The sequence below is a fragment of the Bubalus kerabau genome, chromosome 11, assembly GCF_029407905.1.
Source record: "Bubalus kerabau isolate K-KA32 ecotype Philippines breed swamp buffalo chromosome 11, PCC_UOA_SB_1v2, whole genome shotgun sequence".
Lineage (NCBI taxonomy): Eukaryota > Metazoa > Chordata > Mammalia > Artiodactyla > Bovidae > Bubalus > Bubalus kerabau.
Genome location: NC_073634.1, coordinates 102,144,585 through 102,163,269, shown reverse-complemented (window position 1 = coordinate 102,163,269; position 18,685 = coordinate 102,144,585). Strand labels below are relative to the sequence as shown.

Sequence of the window (18,685 nt, the reverse complement as noted above, 5' to 3'; positions counted from 1 at the left end):
TTACCCCAGAAACGCACCCTGTGTCTATGGAATAATCACATTCCCCTCTCCGTACCCTGGTAACTACTAATTTGCTTTCTGACACCACGGATTTGTCTATTCTGGACATATTCTGTGAAAGCAATCACACAATAGGTGACCCTTTGTGTTTGACTTCTTAGGAGGCTTTTGAGGTTTATCCAAGTTGTACCATGTATCAGTGTCCATTGTTCCTTCTTATGGCTAAACAGTATTCCATTGTGTGAATGGATTCCATTGTGTGAATACCCCAGTTTACCGTTTACCAGTTTACTGTTCATCTGTTGAAGGACATTTGAATTGTTTCCACCTTTTGGCTATTATGAATAATGCTGCCATTAACATTCATGTACAAGTTTCTGTGTGGACATTTGTTTTGTTTTTCCAGTGTAAAACTAGGAGTGGTGTTGCTGGGTCATGATCTAATTCTGTGTTTGGACTTCATAAAAATGTAAAACTTTTGTACATCAAAGGACACTATCAAGAATGTGATCAAAGTCATCAATTCATTTTGTGTTAAATTTTGTAGATAGAGTGAGATAGAGGTTCAACTTCATTCGCTTGCAAGGGGCTATCCAGTTGTCCTAGCACCATTTGTGGAAGAAATTATTTTACCCCCATTGAATGGTCTTCAAACTTTGTCAAAAGTCATCTGGGCATAGATGTTTGAGTTTGTTTCTGGGCTCTCAATTCTGGCTCGTTGGTCTGTATGTCTGTCCAAAGCCAGTGCCACACTGTTTTGATTACTGTAACTTTGTAGTATGTTTTGAAATCAACATGCATTTTTCATGTAACCTAAATATCTTTTCATGTCAAAATGCTAAGGAGTGGTCTCATTCCTTTTGGTGACTATATAGCATTCCACTGTATGGATAAATCAAAACAAATTGAATCAGCCTCCAATTGATAAGACATTGAATTGTCTTGTTTTTTTCTCACACACAATACTGCAATTATCATCCAGGTTTATGTATGGGTATGAACATCCCTGTAAGATAAACATCCAGAAGACGGAGTGTTTAAGTCAAAGAATAATATCAGATCAGGTCAGTCGCTCAGTCATGTCTGACTCTTTGCGACCCCATTAATCGCAGCACGCCAGGCCTCCCTGTCCATCACCAACTCCCGGAGTTCACTGAGACTCACGTCCATCGAGTCAGTGATGCCATCCAGCCATCTCATCCTCTGTCGTCCCCTTCTCCTCTTGCCCCCAATCCCTCCCAGCATCAGAGTCTTTTCCAATGAGTCAGCTCTTCGCATGAGGTGAGCAAAGTACTGGAGTTTCAGCTTTAGCATCATTCCTTCCAAAGAAATCCCAGGGCTGATCTCCTTCAGAATGGACTGGTTGCATCTCCTTGCAGTCCAAGGGACTCTCAAGAGTCTTCTCCAACACCACAGTTCAAAAGCATCAATTCTTCGGCGCTCAGCCTTCTTCACAGTCCAACTCTCACATCCATACATGACCACAGGAAAAACCATAGCCTTGACTAGATGAACCTTTGTTGGCAAAGAAATGTCTCTGCTTTTGAATATGCTGTCTAGGTTGGTCATAACTTTCCTTCCAAGGAGTAAGCGTCTTTTAATTTCATGGCTGCAGTCACCATCTGCAGTGATTTTGGAGCCCCAAAAAATAAAGTCTGACACTGTTTCCACTGTTTCCCCATCTATTTCCCATGAAGTGATGAGACCGGATGCCATGATCTTCGTTTTCTGAATGTTGAGCTTTAAGCCAACTTTTTCACTCTCCACTTTCACCTGCATCAAGAGGCTTTTTAGTTCCTCTTCACTTTCTGCCATAAGGGTGGTGTCATCTGCATACCTGAGGTTATTGATATTTCTCCCGGCAATCTTGATTCCAGCTTGTGCTTCTTCCAGTCCAGCGTTTCTCATGATGTACTCTGCATATAAGTTAAATAAACAGGGTGACAATATACAGCCTTGACATACTCCTTTTCCCATTTGGAATCAGTCTGTTGTTCCATGTCCAGTTCTAACTGTTGCTTCCTGACCTGCATACAGATTTCTCAAGAGGCAGATCAGGTGGTCTGGTATTCCCATCTCTTTCAGAATTTCCCACAATTGCTTGTGATCCACACAGTCAAAGGCTTTGGCATAGTCAATAAAGCAGAAATAGATGTTTTTCTGGAACTCTCTTGGTTTTTCCATGATCCAGCAGATGTTGGCAATTTGATCTCTGGTTCCTCTGCCTTTTCTAAAACCAGCTTGCACATCAGGAAGTTCACAGTTCACATATTGCTGAAGCCTGGCTTGAAGAATTTTAAGCATTACTTTACTAGCATGTGAGATGAGTGCAATTGTGCAGTAGTTTGAGCATTCTTTGGCATTGCCTTTCTTTGGGATTGGAATGAATAATATAAGTCACTAATATTAAGTTGCCCTCCAGAAGATATACCAGTGACTTTTAGGGCATCATAGTATTGACTTGGTGGATCTCAATCTTATTATTCTCTGCCTGAGACACAGAAAATCGTGTTTCATTGTAGTTTGCACTTTGTCAGTTATGACAAGGTTCAGCATCTCTTCAAGTTTACATGCTGTTTTCTTTTTGTGTGTGAATTTATATCTTTTGCCCACTTTTTTTTTTCTATTGACATGTTGGTCTTTTGTAACTGATTGATAAGAATCCTTTGCATATTAAGGCTCACACTGTATTAGAATGGTCTGATTACTCATTTGTCCCCCTCATTCTGTGTGCACACCTTAAGGGAAAGGAAGGTATCCTGTTCTCTGTGTGCCTGGTGGCTAGCCTAGGGCATAACGTGTAATGGGAGTTCAATAAATACTTGCTGAAGTAATAAATATGCCAGCAAATTTGGAAAACTCAGCAGTGGCCACAGGACTGGAAAAGGTCAGTTTTCATTCCAATCCCAAAGAAAGGCAATGCCAAAGAATGCTCAACTAACACACAATTGCACTCATCTCACACGCTAGTAAAGTAATGCTCAAAATTCTCCAAGCCAGGCTTCAGCAATATGTGAACTGTGAACTTCCTGATGTGCAAGCTGGTTTTAGAAAAGGCAGAGGAACCAGAGATCAAATTGCTAACATCTGCTGGATCATGGAAAAAGCAAGAGAGTTCCAGAAAAACATCTATTTCTGCTTTATTGACTATGCCAAAGCCTTTGACTGTGTGGATCACAATCAACTGTGGAAAATTCTGAAAGAGATGGGAATACCAGACCACCTGATCTGCCTCTTGAGAAATCTGTATGCAGGTCAGGAAGCAACAGTTAGAACTGGACATGGAACAACAGACTGATTCCAAATGGGAAAAGGAGTACGTCAAGGCTGTATATTGTCACCCTGTTTATTTAACTTATATGCAGAGTACATCATGAGAAACGCTGGACTGGAAGAACCACAAGCTGGAATCAAGATTGCCGGGAGAAATATCAATAACCTCAGGTATGCAGATGACACCACCCTTATGGCAGGAAGTGAAGAGGAACTAAAAAGCCTCTTGATGCAGGTGAAAGTGGAGAGTGAAAAAGTTGGCTTAAAGCTCAACATTCAGAAAACAAAGATCATGGCATCCGGTCCCATTCCCATCACTTCATGGGAAATAGATGGGGAAATGGTGGAAACAGTGTCAGACTTTATTTTTCGGGGCTCCAAAATCACTGCAGATGGTGACTGCAGCCATGAAATTAAAAGACGCTTACTCCTTGGAAGGAAAGTTATGACCAACCTAGATAGCATATTCAAAAGCAGAGACATTCCTTTGCCAACAAAGGTTCATCTAGTCAAGGCTATGGTTTTTCCTGTGGTCATGTATGGATGTGAGAGTTGGACTGTGAAGAAGGCTGAGCGCCGAAGAATTGATGCTTTTGAACTGTGGTGTTGGAGAAGACTCTTGAGAGTCCCTTGGACTGCAAGGAGATGCAACCAGTCCATTCTGAAGGAGATCAGCCCTGGAATTTCTTTGGAAGGAATGATGCTAAAGCTGAAACTCCAGTACTTTGCTCACCTCATGCGAAGAGTTGACTCATTGGAAAAGACTCTGATGCTGGGAGGGATTGGGGGCAAGAGGAGAAGGGGACGACAGAGGATGAGATGGCTGGATGGCATCACTGACTCGATGGACGTGAGTCTCAGTGAACTCCGGGAGTTGGTGATGGACAGGGAGGCCTGGCGTGCTGCGATTCATGGGGTCGAAAAGAATCGGACATGACTGAGCGACTGACCTGATCTGATCTGAAGTAATAAAAGGTGTGTATCTAAGTTCCTGCACCAGTTGTTGATAGTAAAAAGATGAACAAAGAAGAGTCCGGTTCTAACGGAGCTCACAGTCTGGTTGGAGAGATAAACATTCATTCTCTCACTCAGTGAAAGTTTATCGAGCATCTTCCTCTGAGACACAGGCATAGTGATGTCCCAGGCAGCTGCTAGGATGAGAAAAATGCCAGGATTATGACCCAGGTGATCTGGTCCCCCTGGAATCTGGGCTGGTCGGTGCCCCTCCCTGCTCATCACTATCCCCATCCATAAAATGTAAGCAACTAGATCAAATTCTCTCCTTTCCCATTGAGCGTCTCTCAGTCTGTGCTTCATCGATTCTTTCTGGAAATAGTGAGTCAGTAGCCCAAGGGGCCGTGGTGTCACTTCTCAGCCTCCCCTTGCTCCACAGTGGCAGTGAGTACAGGCTTTGAAGTCTGTGTCCTGAGTTCAAATTCCAGCTCTGCTACCTGCTAGCTGTGGCCTTGGGTCTGTTGCTTCGCCTCTTGATGGCACCTTTCTCATGGGATTCAAAGTGATGGGCCCTGTAAAGTGCTGGGCAGGCAGCCTGGCACAGAGAAAGTGTGCAGTAAATAAAAGGCTATGGTCATTACCCTTAAGCTAGTCATCAGGGCTGTAGAGGAGTTGTCCAGGGAAGACTTGCTTCCTGGAAGATGAGAGATGAGGCACATGGGGAGTTGGAGGTGGGTGTGGCTTGGGAAAGGCTGCCCCAGAGCCTTCCTGGTATCTCTGAATGAGGCAATGGTGAGAGCTCCCAGGTGTCTGTGAATGAGCCCCTGTAGAGGTACCTAGGTCAGCCCAGTCAGTGCAAGAACCCTGGTCTGCGAGGCCAGCAATCGCACCTCGGGGTGGGCCTGGACCAGCATACTCCCCGCCGACGGTCTCCTCTATGAAGTGAGGCCACACTCCCCTCTGAGACACAAAGTTGTCCTCTGTCCTAATGTATCATATGGCTTAATGTCTAGGGCCAGCTAGCCAGAAGTCTAGACAGGACTGGCTCTGCATGTCCCCTTTTGGTGGCCTCAGGGACAACAAGCACCCATTTCCCCACAGGGCAATGCCTTGCAGGGATTCCCAGGTGGCTCAGTGATCAAGAATCCGCCTACCAATGCAGGAGATGCAAGAGACCTGGGTTCCATCCCTGGGTCGGGAAGATCCCCTGGAGGAGGAAATGGCAACCCACTCCAATATTCTCACTGGGAAAATTCCATGGACATAGGAGCCTTGCAGGCTTCAGTTCAGGGGTTGCAAAGAGTTGGACATGCAACACACAAGCAGCATGCAACGCCTTGACACCTGGCAGTGTTGCTGGTGAGGGCAGCCCAAGTGGCCACCTGTGCCCTTCCCACCCTCGGCTCAGACCCCCAGTGGCTTTCCCTCCCCTTCAAGTTCCTGGAAACTGTCCCCATGACACCCACGGGCTCAAAGGAAAGAGACATGTGCAAGTATTCAAGGGCAAACACTCTTATTTGCACAAGTAGTCACAACCGCACACAGATTTACCCACGTTCAAGGTCACATTAAAACTTTCAAGGACCATATTCACTTCTACTTCATGGGCCCCTTTCTCCATTAAAAAAATATACATCAAAGGAGAACTCCCTGGTGGTCCAGTGGTTCAGACTTCATGCTCTCACTGCCAAGAGCCCTGGTTCAATCCCTGGTCAGGGAACTAAGATCCCGCAAGCCACACAGTTTGGCTATATATATATATATATATACTTTATAACTATGTTGGTATAAAGAACAAATATCGTCCAGGCTAGATTCATTATTATAAATTCATTATTATATTATATTCCCTTGTGCATGCATGCCAAGTCGCCTCAGTCGTGTCTGACTCTTTGCGACCCCATGGACTGTAGCCCCTCGGGGCTCCTCTGTCTGTGGGATTCTCCAGGCAAGAATACTGGAGTGGGTTGCCACGCCCTCCTCCAGGGGATCTTCCGACCCAGGGATTGAATGCATGTCTCTTGTCTCCTGCATTGGCAGGCAGGTTCTTTAACACTAGCACCACTTGTGTTCTTATTTTAAAATAAAACGAAAACATTTTCATAGGCCCTTCAAGCTATTTCAGGCCCTCAGCACTAAGCCTCCTGAGATCTGATGAAGTCAGTCCCACTGAAATGGGTCATAATGTATGAATTTCATGGGTATTCATAAAGTGCCCACTCTATTATTACCATTTGCCATTTACAGTCACCTTTTATGTGCCAGGCATTCAGTGAAGGGCTTTCCATGAACTACCTTATTTTTATTTATTTCACAGATAGGGAAACTGACATTGAGAGAGGTAAAGTGACTTGCCCTGAGTCACACAGCCAAGATGTGCATGACCCCAAGCCTGTGTCCTAACCTTCTCCGCCTGTGTCTGCTTGGTGCCCAATCCCAGGTGGGCATCAAAGGTTTGGCAGGACAGACCTGCTCCACAAAGGGTGCAGCATGATACCCACTCCTGTGCCCACAGACTCACCGGGACACACACACCAGTTGCTGCCCTGGCAGTCCCCTGCAGTGGAAGCCAGATCCTGGTTTCCAGCCCCAGCCCTGAGGTAGCATGAGTGGTTAAGCGTGTCCTCATCCTGCACAGGCTCTCCCCCACGCCACGGAGCCAGGTGGCCCAGGCCACCCCCAGCCCCAAGGTACCACCTTTCCTGAGAGCTGGCAGTGAGAGTGAAGGGCCAAGACTGGCAGAGGAGAGGAAAGGGCCACACGCTGGGCTCTTAAAGTGTGGGCATCCCGTGATTCGAACCCTCCCCTGATCTGCCGGAGCCCCATTTGAGTGTTTGTTGTTTTTCAGTTGCTCAGTTGTGTCCCACTCTTGGCAACCCCACGGACTGCAGCACACCAGGCTCCCCTGTCCTTCAGTATCCCTCGGAGTTTGCTCACATTCATGTCCATTGAGTCGGTGATGCCATCCAACCATCTTGTCCTCTGTTGCCCCCTTCACCTCCTGCCTTCAATCTTTCCCAGCATCAGGGTCTTTTCTAATGAGTCAGTTCTTCACATCAGGTGGCCAAAGTATTGGAGCTTCAGCTTCAGCATCAGTCCTTCCAGAGAATATTCAGGGTTGATTTCCTTTAGGATGGACTGGTTTTTATTGTTATGTTATCATTCTTACAAATTTCCTTGCCTTTTTTCGTTTTGCTTTTAGATTTTATTTATTTTTGGCTGCACCAAAAATATTTATTTATTTATATAATATTTATTTATTTATTTTTTGCTGCTGTACTCAGGCTTTCCCTAGCTGCAGCAACTGGGGGTTACTCACTGTGGTGTGAGGGCTTCTCACCGAGGCGGCTTCTCATTGCGGAGCACTGGCTTTAGGCACAGGCTTCAGTAGTTGTGGTACGTGAGTTGTTTTACTCTGAGGCATGTGAAATCTTCCCAGATGAGGGATCGAACCCCTGTCCTCTGTATTGGCACCCAGATTCTTATCTACTGGGCCACCCGGGAAGTTCCTTCCTTGCCTATTAAGGATGAGGGGGGTGGTTTGAGGATAGCACCTGCTTTCCAGGGCTGTTGAAAGGGTCTGATGACATCAGTATAGTCCTTATTGCAGTGCCTGGTGCTGAGTGAGCAAATTAGAACTGATCGTATTAATATTATTCCTACCTCTGTGATCAGGTGAGATGATGGCAGGTGTGATCTGGGGGCAGAGGAGGTGTAGCCACCTTAGGAGAAAGGCCAGAATTGATAGACATAAAGGGCTGTGGGCAACCACATCAGAGAAGGGATCAGCCTACTAGGCACCCGCAGATTTTGAACCAAGTGGTCAGGAGGTGGTCGAGGAGGGGGTTCCCCTAAGATTAAGTCCATCTGGGGAGTCAGCAGGATTTCAGGCACAGGACGGGAGCAGGCACCCCTGCACTCGGCTGTCTTAGGGGACCAGCCATCCCCGTTCTCTCAGGATGGTGCTAGTTTTAGCTCTGGAAGTCCGGTGTCCTGAGAAACCCCTCAATCTCTGTCAAGCGGGATGGTGGGTCCCCCCAGAACAGGCACGGCTGTGCCCTCCAAGGCCAGCACTGGGCTCACACCAGGCCGTGTGCCTCCCATCCTCTGCTGAGGGAACTTGAAGCAGGCGGGCACTTTCCCCCAGACACAGGGTGGAATGCCCTTCCTCAGATAATAATCGCACTGCCCTTTTTTGGTTCTTAGCCGCAGGGAGTAAATCGGAGGGTGAACTCTTGACTGACTTCCCAGCCCCTGGATTCTCCCAGCTCGCCCCCACGGGCCTTTGCACCGCCTGGCATCCTTTCCCTTCCTCTGGGACTGGGCTTGAAGGCCTCGCCCTCCAAGGAGCCCTCCGGAACTCCTGCCCGCAGGGGCCGTGCCCCCAGCGCCCTCTAGTGTCCGGTTGTGTTAGTCTCCTGGCCGTCTGTACCAAAGTACCACACACCGGGTGGTTTTAAATGTAGAGAGAAATTTTTTCTCTCACCGTTCTGGAGGCTGGAAGTCCAAAATCAAGGTGTTATTGGGGCCATGCTTTCTCTGTCGGCTCCAGAGGAGAATCTGTACATGCTTTTCTCTTAGCTCTGTGCTGTCAGGAGTCCTCGGTGTTCCTTGGCTCGTAGACACATTAGTCTCTGCCTCACCCACTCCAGTGTTCTTGCCTGGAGACTCCCAGGGACAGCGGAGCCCGGTGGGCTGCCGTCTGTGGGGTTGCACAGAGTCGGACACGACTGAAGCGACTTAGCAGCAGCAGATGTCTTCACATGACCTTTCTCCCGTGTGTCTGTGCTCTTTTCTCTTCTTACAAGGAAACAAACTGTACTGGCGATAGTCCACGCTGATCCAGTGAGACCTCGTCTTAAATTTTTCGAATATTTACTTATTTACTATTATTACTATTTTTTGGAGAAAGGAATGGCAGCCCACTCCAGTATTCTTGCCTGGAGAATCCCATGGACAGAGGAGCCTGGTGGGCTAGAATCCGTGGGGTCACAAAGAGTCAGACGTGACTGAAGTGACTTAGCATGCATGCATTGCTATTTTGGTCTGGGCCAGCGTTAGTTGCAGCACGCGGGAGCTTTAGTCGCCGCATGTGGGATCTAGTTCCCTCACCAGGGATCAAACCTGGGCCGCCTGCAGCCCAGAATCTTAGCCACTGGACCACCAGGGGAAGTCCGTCGTCTTAAATGGGTCACACCTTCAAAGATCCTGTTTCCAAATAAGGCCACATTCACAGATTGTTGTTTAGTCGCTCAGCCATGTCCAACTCTGCGACCCCACGGACCAACCCCAAGATCCCCAGCGGATCTTCCCGACCCAGGGATTGAACTTGCATCTCCAGCATGTCTCTTGCATTGCAGGCAGGTTCTTTACCCCCGAGCCACTGGGGAAATATTCACAGGTTACCAGAGGTTAGGACTTGGACATATGCTTTTGGAGGACACGATTCGAACCATAACACACACCTTCGCGTTGGTCAGGAAATACGTGCTGGATAGTAATGGAGACAGTGTTTGTGGGCATCTCTTGACACGCCTGCTCCACACTGCGGTCTCAGCGCTTTGCCAGGACCTGGTCAGAGAACATGCTCCAGAGAAGCTGATGACTGGGTGAGGACCAGAGGAGGAAGTGCCCCGCCTTGGGACAGATGACTAGTTTTCTGGGCTCTGAAATGCTTTGAAAGACCTTGGAGGAACAGGCTGGGTTGGGAGCGGAGTTTAGAAGGGACTAGGATAGGGAGTTGCCTAGTTTAGGCCAGACTTATATCTTTTCTTTCTTTCCCTCTTTCTCTTTTTCGGCTGCACTGGATGTTAGTTGTGGCACATGGGAAAATATCTGTGTGGCTTGTGGGATCTAGGTCCCTGACCAGGGATCAAACCCAGGCCCCCTGCATTGGGAGCGGGGATTCTTAGCCACTGGACCACCAGGAACGTCCCATAGGCCAGATTTATTTCTTATAAGCAAGGGCCAATAACTATCCACTTCCTAGAATCTCCTAGTGTGGGCAAGCCTGAGCCTTTGCATCCATGACTGGGTTATAAACTACTCTCCTTTTATTTCTCCTCTATAGTAAAGTTAGAGGGTCTCACTGATAGTTATGAAATGTTGTGAACAGGTAGATTACTTTGGACTTACAGTTTCCAGTCCTGTGTGCAAGGAGCTTGGAAGTCATCACACTGTCCTTGTGAATAAAAAGCTGAGCCAAGGAAAAAATTAACAGCTTTTCTTAGATTCATCAGAGAAGTGAGGCCACAATGCAAACCGCCGCCTCGGGTACGTGTATGTGTCATCTGAGGCTGCTTTCCCAAAGCAGCAGCAGACTTGAGAAGCTGCGACAAAGACTGTCTGCCCTGCAAAGCCTAAAATATTTGCTCTGACCCAAGGCAGAAAATGTTTGCTGGCGCTGATATAAGATGAGGAGAGTTAACAGACAGGAATGGTGAGTGTGGCTGGGAGAGAGCAAGCAAGAGAAACGGTGGTAGGAAACGACCTGGGCCCTCATCTCTGATCTAATATGGCCTCGTAGTATATGGTCATAGGATACGGTAGAAACTTTGGGTTTTATTCTTACTATGAGAATTTTTAAAAGAAAGAAAGGAAACCGAAGCCACTCAGTCACGTCTGACTCTTTGTGACCCCATGGACTGTAGCCTACAAGGTTCCTCCATCCATGGGATTCTCCAGGCAAGAATACTGGAGTGGGTTGCCATTTCCTTCTCCAGAAGATCTTCCTGACCCAGGGATTGAACCCGGGTCTTCCACATTGTAGGCAAATGCTTTACCGTCTGAGCCACCAGGGAAGTCCAGGTCTAAGGGGTCTAGTTCCCTGACCAGGGATGGAACCCTGGTCCCCTGCATCGGGAGTGTGAAGTCTTAGCCACTGGACCACCAGGGAAATCCCAATGTACAAGTTTCTGTATGGACATATTTTTCGTTTTCATTTCTCTTGGGTATATACCTAGGAGCGGAATTGCTAGGTCGTATGATAACTCTATGTTTAATATTTTGAGAAACTTCTAAACTGTTTTCCACATCCGCTGCAGCATTTTACACTCCCAGAAGCAATATACAAGGCTTCCAATTTCCCACCATCCTTGAAACACTTGTAATTATCTGTCTTGTTATAGCCATTCTAGTGGGTGCAAAGTTGTGTCTTAGTGTACCATTTACCTAACGGCTAATGATCTTGAGGATCTTTTCATGTGCTTGCTAGCAATTTATACCTCTTTGGAGAGATTCAGATTTATAATTTGCAAATACTTTCTCCTATGTGGGGTTTTTCATTTTCTTGATGGTATCTTTTGAGACACAAAAGTTTTTAATTTTGGTGAAGTCTAAATCCATTTTTTCTTTTATTGCTTGTGTTGTTATATATAAAAGCTGCTATATATGGTGTTATATAAAAAAAAAAAACAAAAAACCATCTTCTAATGCAAGGTCAACAGAGAAGGCAATGGCACCCCACTCCAGTACTCTTGCCTGGAAAATCCCATGGATGGAGGAGCCTGGTAGGCTGCAGTCCATGAGGTCGCTAAGAGTCGGACACGACTGAGCGACTTCACTTTGACTTTTCACTTTCATGCATTGGAGAAGGAAATGGCAACCCACTCCAGTATTCTTGCCTGGAGACTCCCAGGGACGGGGGAGCCTGGTGGGCTGCCGTCTATGGGGTCGCACAGAGTAGGACACGACTGAAGCAACTTAGCAGCAGCAGCAGCAATGCAAGGTCAAAAACTTTACTCCTGTTTTCTTCAAGGAGTATTATAGTTTTAACCCTTTTATTGAGTTAATTTTTTTATAAGGTAGGAGTCCAGTTTCATTCTTCTGCATGGGGATATCCAGATGTTTCAGCACCAATTTGTTGAAAAGATTGTTATGTCTTCATTGAATTTTCTTTTCGTTTTTTGCTCGGGGGTCACATAACTAGTTAGCATGCCAGAGTCTCCTTCATTATCGGAATTAACCAGACAAATCACTTTACCAACTAAGAACGGCCATACACCGCCACCCACAGAATCGAGAAAGAGCCATCAGTCTGCCAGTCCTGTCCCTCATTGAATTTTCTTGGCACCCTTGTCAAACAGCAATTGATCAAATAGCAGTTTACTTTTGGGCTCTCAATTCTACTCCCTTGATTTATATGTCTATCCTTATGCCAGTACCACACTGTTTTTTGGTTCCCTTAGCTTTTTAGTAAGTTTTGAAATTGTGCAGTGTGTCCTTCAATGATTTTCTTCTTTTTTAAGCATTCACTTTTTAATTTATGTTTGTTGAATCTTTTTTTTTTTTTTCTTAGCAGCACTGCAAGGCTGTGGGTTCTTAGTTCCCTGATGGAACCCGGGCCCTGGCAGTGAAAGCACCGAGTCCTAACCACTGGATCGCCAGGGAATTCCTGAATCTCTTCTAAGGCCTGATCAGCTTTAGATTTGGTTTTAGCACAGAAATAATCTACAGGTGGTATGTGTGTTTCCAGAGTCAGGACGTAATGTAGGCTTGGCTCTGTCTGTGATATTAGAAGCCATCCATAATCTTCACCTGGATCATTTTTAATTAGAGGTGATTTACATTTTGAGGGCTTCGTGCATAGCTCAGTCGGTAAAGCATCTGCCTGCATTGCAGAAGACCTGTGTTCAATTCCTGGGTTGGGAAGATCCCCTGGAGAAGGAAATGGCAACCCAATCCAGTATTCTTGCCTGGAGAATCCCATGGACAGAGGAGCCTGGTGGGCTGCAGTTTGTGGGATCGAAAGAGTTGGACACAACTTAGCACTATCTTTTTCTTTCTTTTTCTTAACATTTTGAAAGAGTTACTGTGGTTGCTGGGGCAGGGGGTGGTCCCAGTGTTTCAAGAACTGAAGGATAGTCATGCGACAAAACACTTGTTGCCATGCCTGGTACAGAGCGACCACTTGATAAATACCAGCCCTTATTGTTCTTGTTATTAGAGCTAGTGGGGGGGCACCAAGTCCTGGGCCCAGAGCCATTTTTCTGGCCAGGGTGTTCTCCCTTCTCTGTCCTTGGAGGGGACGTCGCCCCACGGCTCTGGGAGGCATGTTCAGGAATGCGACGGCCATCTGTTTGCACCTGGTGGGGCCTCTCCAGGGAAAGAAGTCTGGAGCTTCGCTCACCCGGTGTTTGCACCAGACTGTAAGTGCTCTCGCCCATGAGCTCTGCTGCTTGCATGACCTGAGGCTCCTGGGATCTGGCTTGGTCCTGGCTTCAAAGCTGTGCATGAGCCTCCTCTTTCAGGAAGCCTTCTCTGACTGAAGCCTGGGTGTGGGCTCCTCCCTACCCCTGCTTCTGATCTAGCTTATCGCTCTGCATCCTTGGTGCTGCAGCCTCCCCATCGGCCCCTAACCCAGCCCAGTGTTTGGTACACAGTAGGTGCTTCATAAATGTTGGCTGAATAAATACATTATGCATAAACTCAAGAACAGGCACTGGTTCCTCCCTTATCCAAGTAGTGTGTGATGTACGCAAAGGTCACTCTATTGAGCACCTCGAATTTCCCCCCTTTTTCATCTCCTCCCTGAACTCATTGAGCTCAGTTCATCTTTGTTCTCTCTCTGTGCCCCTGTATCCCTCTACTCCTTCACCCATCTCAACCCTCCTCAAACTCCCTCACTCCAACCTCTACTCACCTCTGCATCACTGCCCCAACTCATCTTTGCTTCATTTCCTTAATATGATGCATACCCAATTCAAAAGCAAGTCCTTGTATCACTGAACCCATAATGACATCAATATTAAGATACATTGTTATTTTATGGACTAATAAGGGAGGAGGAAATTGCCTATTAAATTCATTCTATAGGTTCTAAGATACATCTGAAAGTGCAGTGTGCAAAAATACACATTTCAGAATCAAATATGATATGATCTCCATACAAAAAGACTTGGAAACATAGAAAAGCACACCCATGATTCAATCACCTACAATTCCACCAGTCAGAGGGAACCTTTGTTAACATGTTACTACGTTTCCTTCTAAACTTTTTTTCCATTCATGTACGACCATAAAAAATGTATATATACAAGCACATACAAGGGTATTTTTTAAAACATAATCATACCATACATGCTATTTTGTCGCCTGTTTTATTGATATCAGTACAGCACATTTATAAACATTCCTCTAAAATGTAATTTTCTCCCATATTTTTAATCATAAAAATAAAACATTTATTTTAGAAAATGTGAAAAAAAGAAAATTATTAAGGAAGAGAAGGAAAAGTGTCTGTTTACTAACCAAAGACAATCACTGCCGAAGGCAATGGCAACCCACTCCAGTACTCTTGCCTGGAAAATCCCATGGATGGAGGAGCCTGGTGGGCTGCCGTCTATGGGGTCACTAAGAGTCAGACACGACTGAGTGACTTCACTTTCACTTTTCACTTTCCTGCATTGGAGAAGGAAATGGCAACCCACTCCGGTGTTCTTGCCTGGAGACTCCCAGGGACGGGGGAGCCTGGTGGGCTGCCGTCTATGGGGTCGCACAGAGTAGGACACGACTGAAGCGACTTAGCAGCAGCAGCAGCAGCACTAACCTAAGATAATCACTGCCATTTAACATTTTGGGGATCACACAATTTCCCTGGCAAAGATCATGCTATTGTTTTTACTATTTCCATACATGCTGAGTGCCAGGCCTGGCGAGAGGTATTAGGGCCTGGTGAAAGCATAGGGCCACCAATGTTAGCAAAGTACCCACTAGGTGCCAGGCTCCACGTGGGGCTCTCTCTGAACCATTCACGTCACCAGGACTCCCAGGCGATGGAAAAACCTGGCTGGTGTACAGACCGTCCCCACACCCTTCCCCGGGGCCCAGGGCCAGGTGCTAGGAGCCCTGCTGTTGCTGTTGTCCTGACCCAGAGCAGCTCCTCTTCTGACCTTGGCAAGTCCCCAAATCTCTGAGCCTCAATGTCCTTATCTTTAGATGAGGATTATCCTGACCCCTCTGGTAAGCATGCTGTGAGGACTCGGACTGTGAAGAACAGTGAGGGTTGACTGTGAGCTACAGCGGGTGGCTTCAGCACCTGCAGCCCCCCTGAGACTCCAACCCACAGGGACCAGGAGGCTCCGAGGGACCACGAAGCCCATGCCCCTATTACACTGATGGGGAGACTGAGGCCAGGAGGAGCTAACGCACTTGTGCAATATCACCCAGCCACGATGGACTGAGGACCTGAGCCTGATGGTCCCCGGGCCAGGCCAGTGTCTGCATACCTGTGGGTGAGGGGGAAGCTGGCCCGGAAGGAACCCAGGGAAGGAAGCTCTCCTGCTTCCTCCCCAGCCCCTCCTGGGTCAAACTTTAACCTGATGGAATCCAGTTTATGTCCCAAGACGTGCGGAGTCCAGGCTGGCAGGTGGGCAAGTCCAGGCTCGTGGCATGGGGAGGAGCCAGGCGCGGGGAGGCTGAAGGAGCCCTCCTCTTCACCTCCTCCAGGAGGGGCGGACACGGAGACTGTGGTCACAGAGCAGTTGCCTCCCCGGGGCGAGCCCAGGCTGACTCTCCGCTTGCTCTGTCTCCAGCTGACTCTCTGCTTGCTCTGTTGTCTCCAGTTCACCATGGCTAAACGGCTGCAGGCTCGAAGGCTGGACGGGATCGACTACAACCCATGGTGAGCCAGGCAGGACTGGGGAGGATGGTGGTGGGGGTCCCCTGGCTCGAGGATAGCAGGGCTGGCGATCCCTGGGTTGGCAGGGACTCAGTGGTACCCAAGACGGCTGCATACTCGGACCGGGAGGTTTGCAGCCTCAGCCCTTGAGAGGTGAGACACCCCCAGCCACCGGCTTGGGTTTGGGTCTCAGCCTCACCCTGCTTGGCTGTAGCATTTGGGGCCGGTGACTCACCTGCTCTGAGCTGCCAGGTCCAGCTAGGAAATGGAGATACTTCTGTCTCCCCTGAAGGGCCTTGGGAGGATGAGATGAAATACAGTGTGAGCCATGGCTACTACCCAGGCACCGGGCTGAGGGCTTTCCGGGGGCAGAGGGGTGTCTTTCATTTCACACTTAGTAGAGAACAAGATAAGCTAAAGAATATAAGAAGGTGAGACATGGGCGGCTCCTCACCGATACTTGCAGAGCTTAGCATCTTTTCTTTATTGACTCGTTCTACATGTGAAAGGCGTACGTGCCCGCTGTCACTCGTGATGCAATGGATGCAATTGAAGATGTATAAGAAAGACTGAAGGACCTTCCTTCTTCCCCCTTCTCCAACCCCTGATCCCAGCCCACTCCCCCTTTGGTCAAGAGCACAGAGCCACCTCTGTACGTAAAAAATATATCATTGGCTGTTGTTTTTATCCAAAATGGGACCATCTTTTTCTTTCAAACTCCCCTCCTGTACCGCATTTTGTATTTTGCAAAAATCTTCCACCTCCGTCTTCTCCTCTGATGCTCCCTGGTGTTTGGGATAGGGGAGCCAGGCCCAAAGACCCGATGGTGTCCGGCTGCCCTCCAGGTTGAGCCCCCAGGGTCCTGCTTCCCAGGCTGTCCCATCTGTCCTCTCTGTGAGGCAGGTGGGCAGGCCTGTGGCCCATTTTGCAGATAAGGTCAAGTCCAGCCCACAGGGAGGAAATGACTGGCCGGGAGAGGCAGCTAGAGTCTTTCCTGACTCACAGAGCCAGCAGACTCTTGAACCTGTCATACCCATTCTACAGAAGGGAGGACTGAGGCCAGGAGAAGCCAAGTCTCAGGCAGAGTCAGGGCAGAGCTGGCCTGGGAGGACAGCACAGAGCAGAGAAGCATGCTAGGAGAGATGAGGGCCATGAGAGGCCCCAGGTTCCTGCGGACCCTCGGGTGGTGGCCTGAGGATCTGGCTCCGTTGTCCCAGCCACCATGAAACACCCACCATCTGACTTTGCATCTCAGCTCTGCTTTAGCCACTAGTGTGGCTCTGAAAAGGTCATGGGCCTCTCTGAGCCTCAGCAACTTCGTGTCTTCAGAGACCTTGTGAAGCTCTGGAGAGAAGAATAACCGATTTTAGACATATTTATTGTTAGGCAAATTCACTGCCACCACACCTGACTCTTCTGCCCCTTGCCAACCTGGAGCCATGTGCCAGCCTTTTTATCCAGCTTCTCAGCCTCTCTGCCAGCTTCCCTAAAGAGGTGGCCAGCAGGCAGGCCCAGAAGAAAGGTGGTAAGGGGCCAGAGGCGGCAGATGGCAGGGCTGGTGGGACTACAGTCTGTTCAGAGTAACTCTCCAGGGCCTGACTGTTGCTTCAGACAGAGGTGGACTCAAAAGCCAACTGGGAAAAGCCAATTGGGAGCCCTCGGGCAAGTCCCCTGAATCCCACCTTCTCCATCCCCATTGCGACCGAGGAGCAGAACTTGCCTCATAGACTAACAGAGGTGATATGAGCAAATGTTTCAAAGTGTGGCATTGACAGATGCATGAATGGGTCATGAAATCCATTTAGGGGTTCTCAGCAAGTATTTGTAAAGACCAGAGTAGGACAGAATGGAAAAGACTGCTGTGGATCCCACTGGAAGGAGAACGTGGAGTCCCTGTTTGTCTCTCCAGAGTCTGGGATGTAAAAGTGATTTCTTACTGTGGATCGTGATGGAAAGTTGCAGAGCCCCTGGACTGAGACATGTGACCAGCATACGACCAGTTATGACCGTAAACAGATCAGAATGGGTGCTAATTATCCAGTTTTTCTAGAGCAAGCCCAACTGCCTTGCTCACCCTGCCCTGGAATGGAGCAGAAATCCAGGGTTCTGCTACCCACTCTCTGTTTGTTGCCCAGGGTGGAATTTGTCAAACTGGCCAGCGAGGAGGCTGATGTTGTAAATTTGGGCCAAGGCTTCCCAGACTTCTCACCCCCAGAGTTCGCCGTGGAAGCCTTTCAGCATGCCGTCAGCGGGGACTTCATGCTTAACCAGTACACGAAAGCATTTGTGAGTCTCCCAGCCCCTCTGGGGGCCCCCAGACATGGGTCTCTGCAGAGGTCCCAGGGGAGGAAGGGGCAGGCAGCTCTTTCTGGAGAGCAGGCCAATCTAGATGTTAGGGTTCACGGGGCAGAGCCCTTGAAATTCAGTCCGGCCACGATTCAGTGTTCACTGACTGTCTCCTTTGTTACAGGCCCTGGGACAGTTCATGGCCTGGGGGAAAGACAGATTTAAAAAAACAAAACATGAGCTGGGAGATCATGGTCTAGTGGGAAAAGCAGACCAGAGAACAGAAGCAGAAATCAAAGGTAGTTGATATGCTGCGATGGAGGAGCTTAGGGTCCTTGGGAACACAAAGAAGGGAATGAAACCTGAGAGATCAGGGAAGGCTCCCTGAAGGAGGTGACACATAAAGCTGATGAAAGATAGTTGATTTTTTTTTTTTTTGACTCTAAATCCAAAGTTTGTCTGTGAAGAACCACAGAGTAAATATTTGCCAGCCCTGGATCAGGTTCTTAAACGTTGGTGTGCATCTCACAGCCTGGGGGAAAGTTTCTTCCAATC

The 18,685-nt window shown here is 48.0% G+C and overlaps 1 protein-coding gene across 3 annotated transcripts in view; it reads left to right on the top strand.

Annotated features, from left to right (window-relative positions):
- Positions 1-18,685, top strand: part of KYAT1 (kynurenine aminotransferase 1) — a 37,770-nt gene that overhangs the window by 11,586 nt on the left and 7,499 nt on the right. For 2 of the 3 annotated variants that reach the window (XM_055541333.1, XM_055541334.1), the window contains exons 2-3: positions 15,789-15,847; positions 17,980-18,130. In XM_055541333.1, coding sequence (XP_055397308.1) covers positions 15,795-15,847; positions 17,980-18,130 — 204 coding nt within the window. In that variant the 5' untranslated portion in view covers positions 15,789-15,794. Of the gene's footprint in view, positions 1-13,171; positions 13,374-15,788; positions 15,848-17,979; positions 18,131-18,685 lie in introns of all 3 variants that reach the window. The other variant, XM_055541332.1, reaches the window with a different exon arrangement.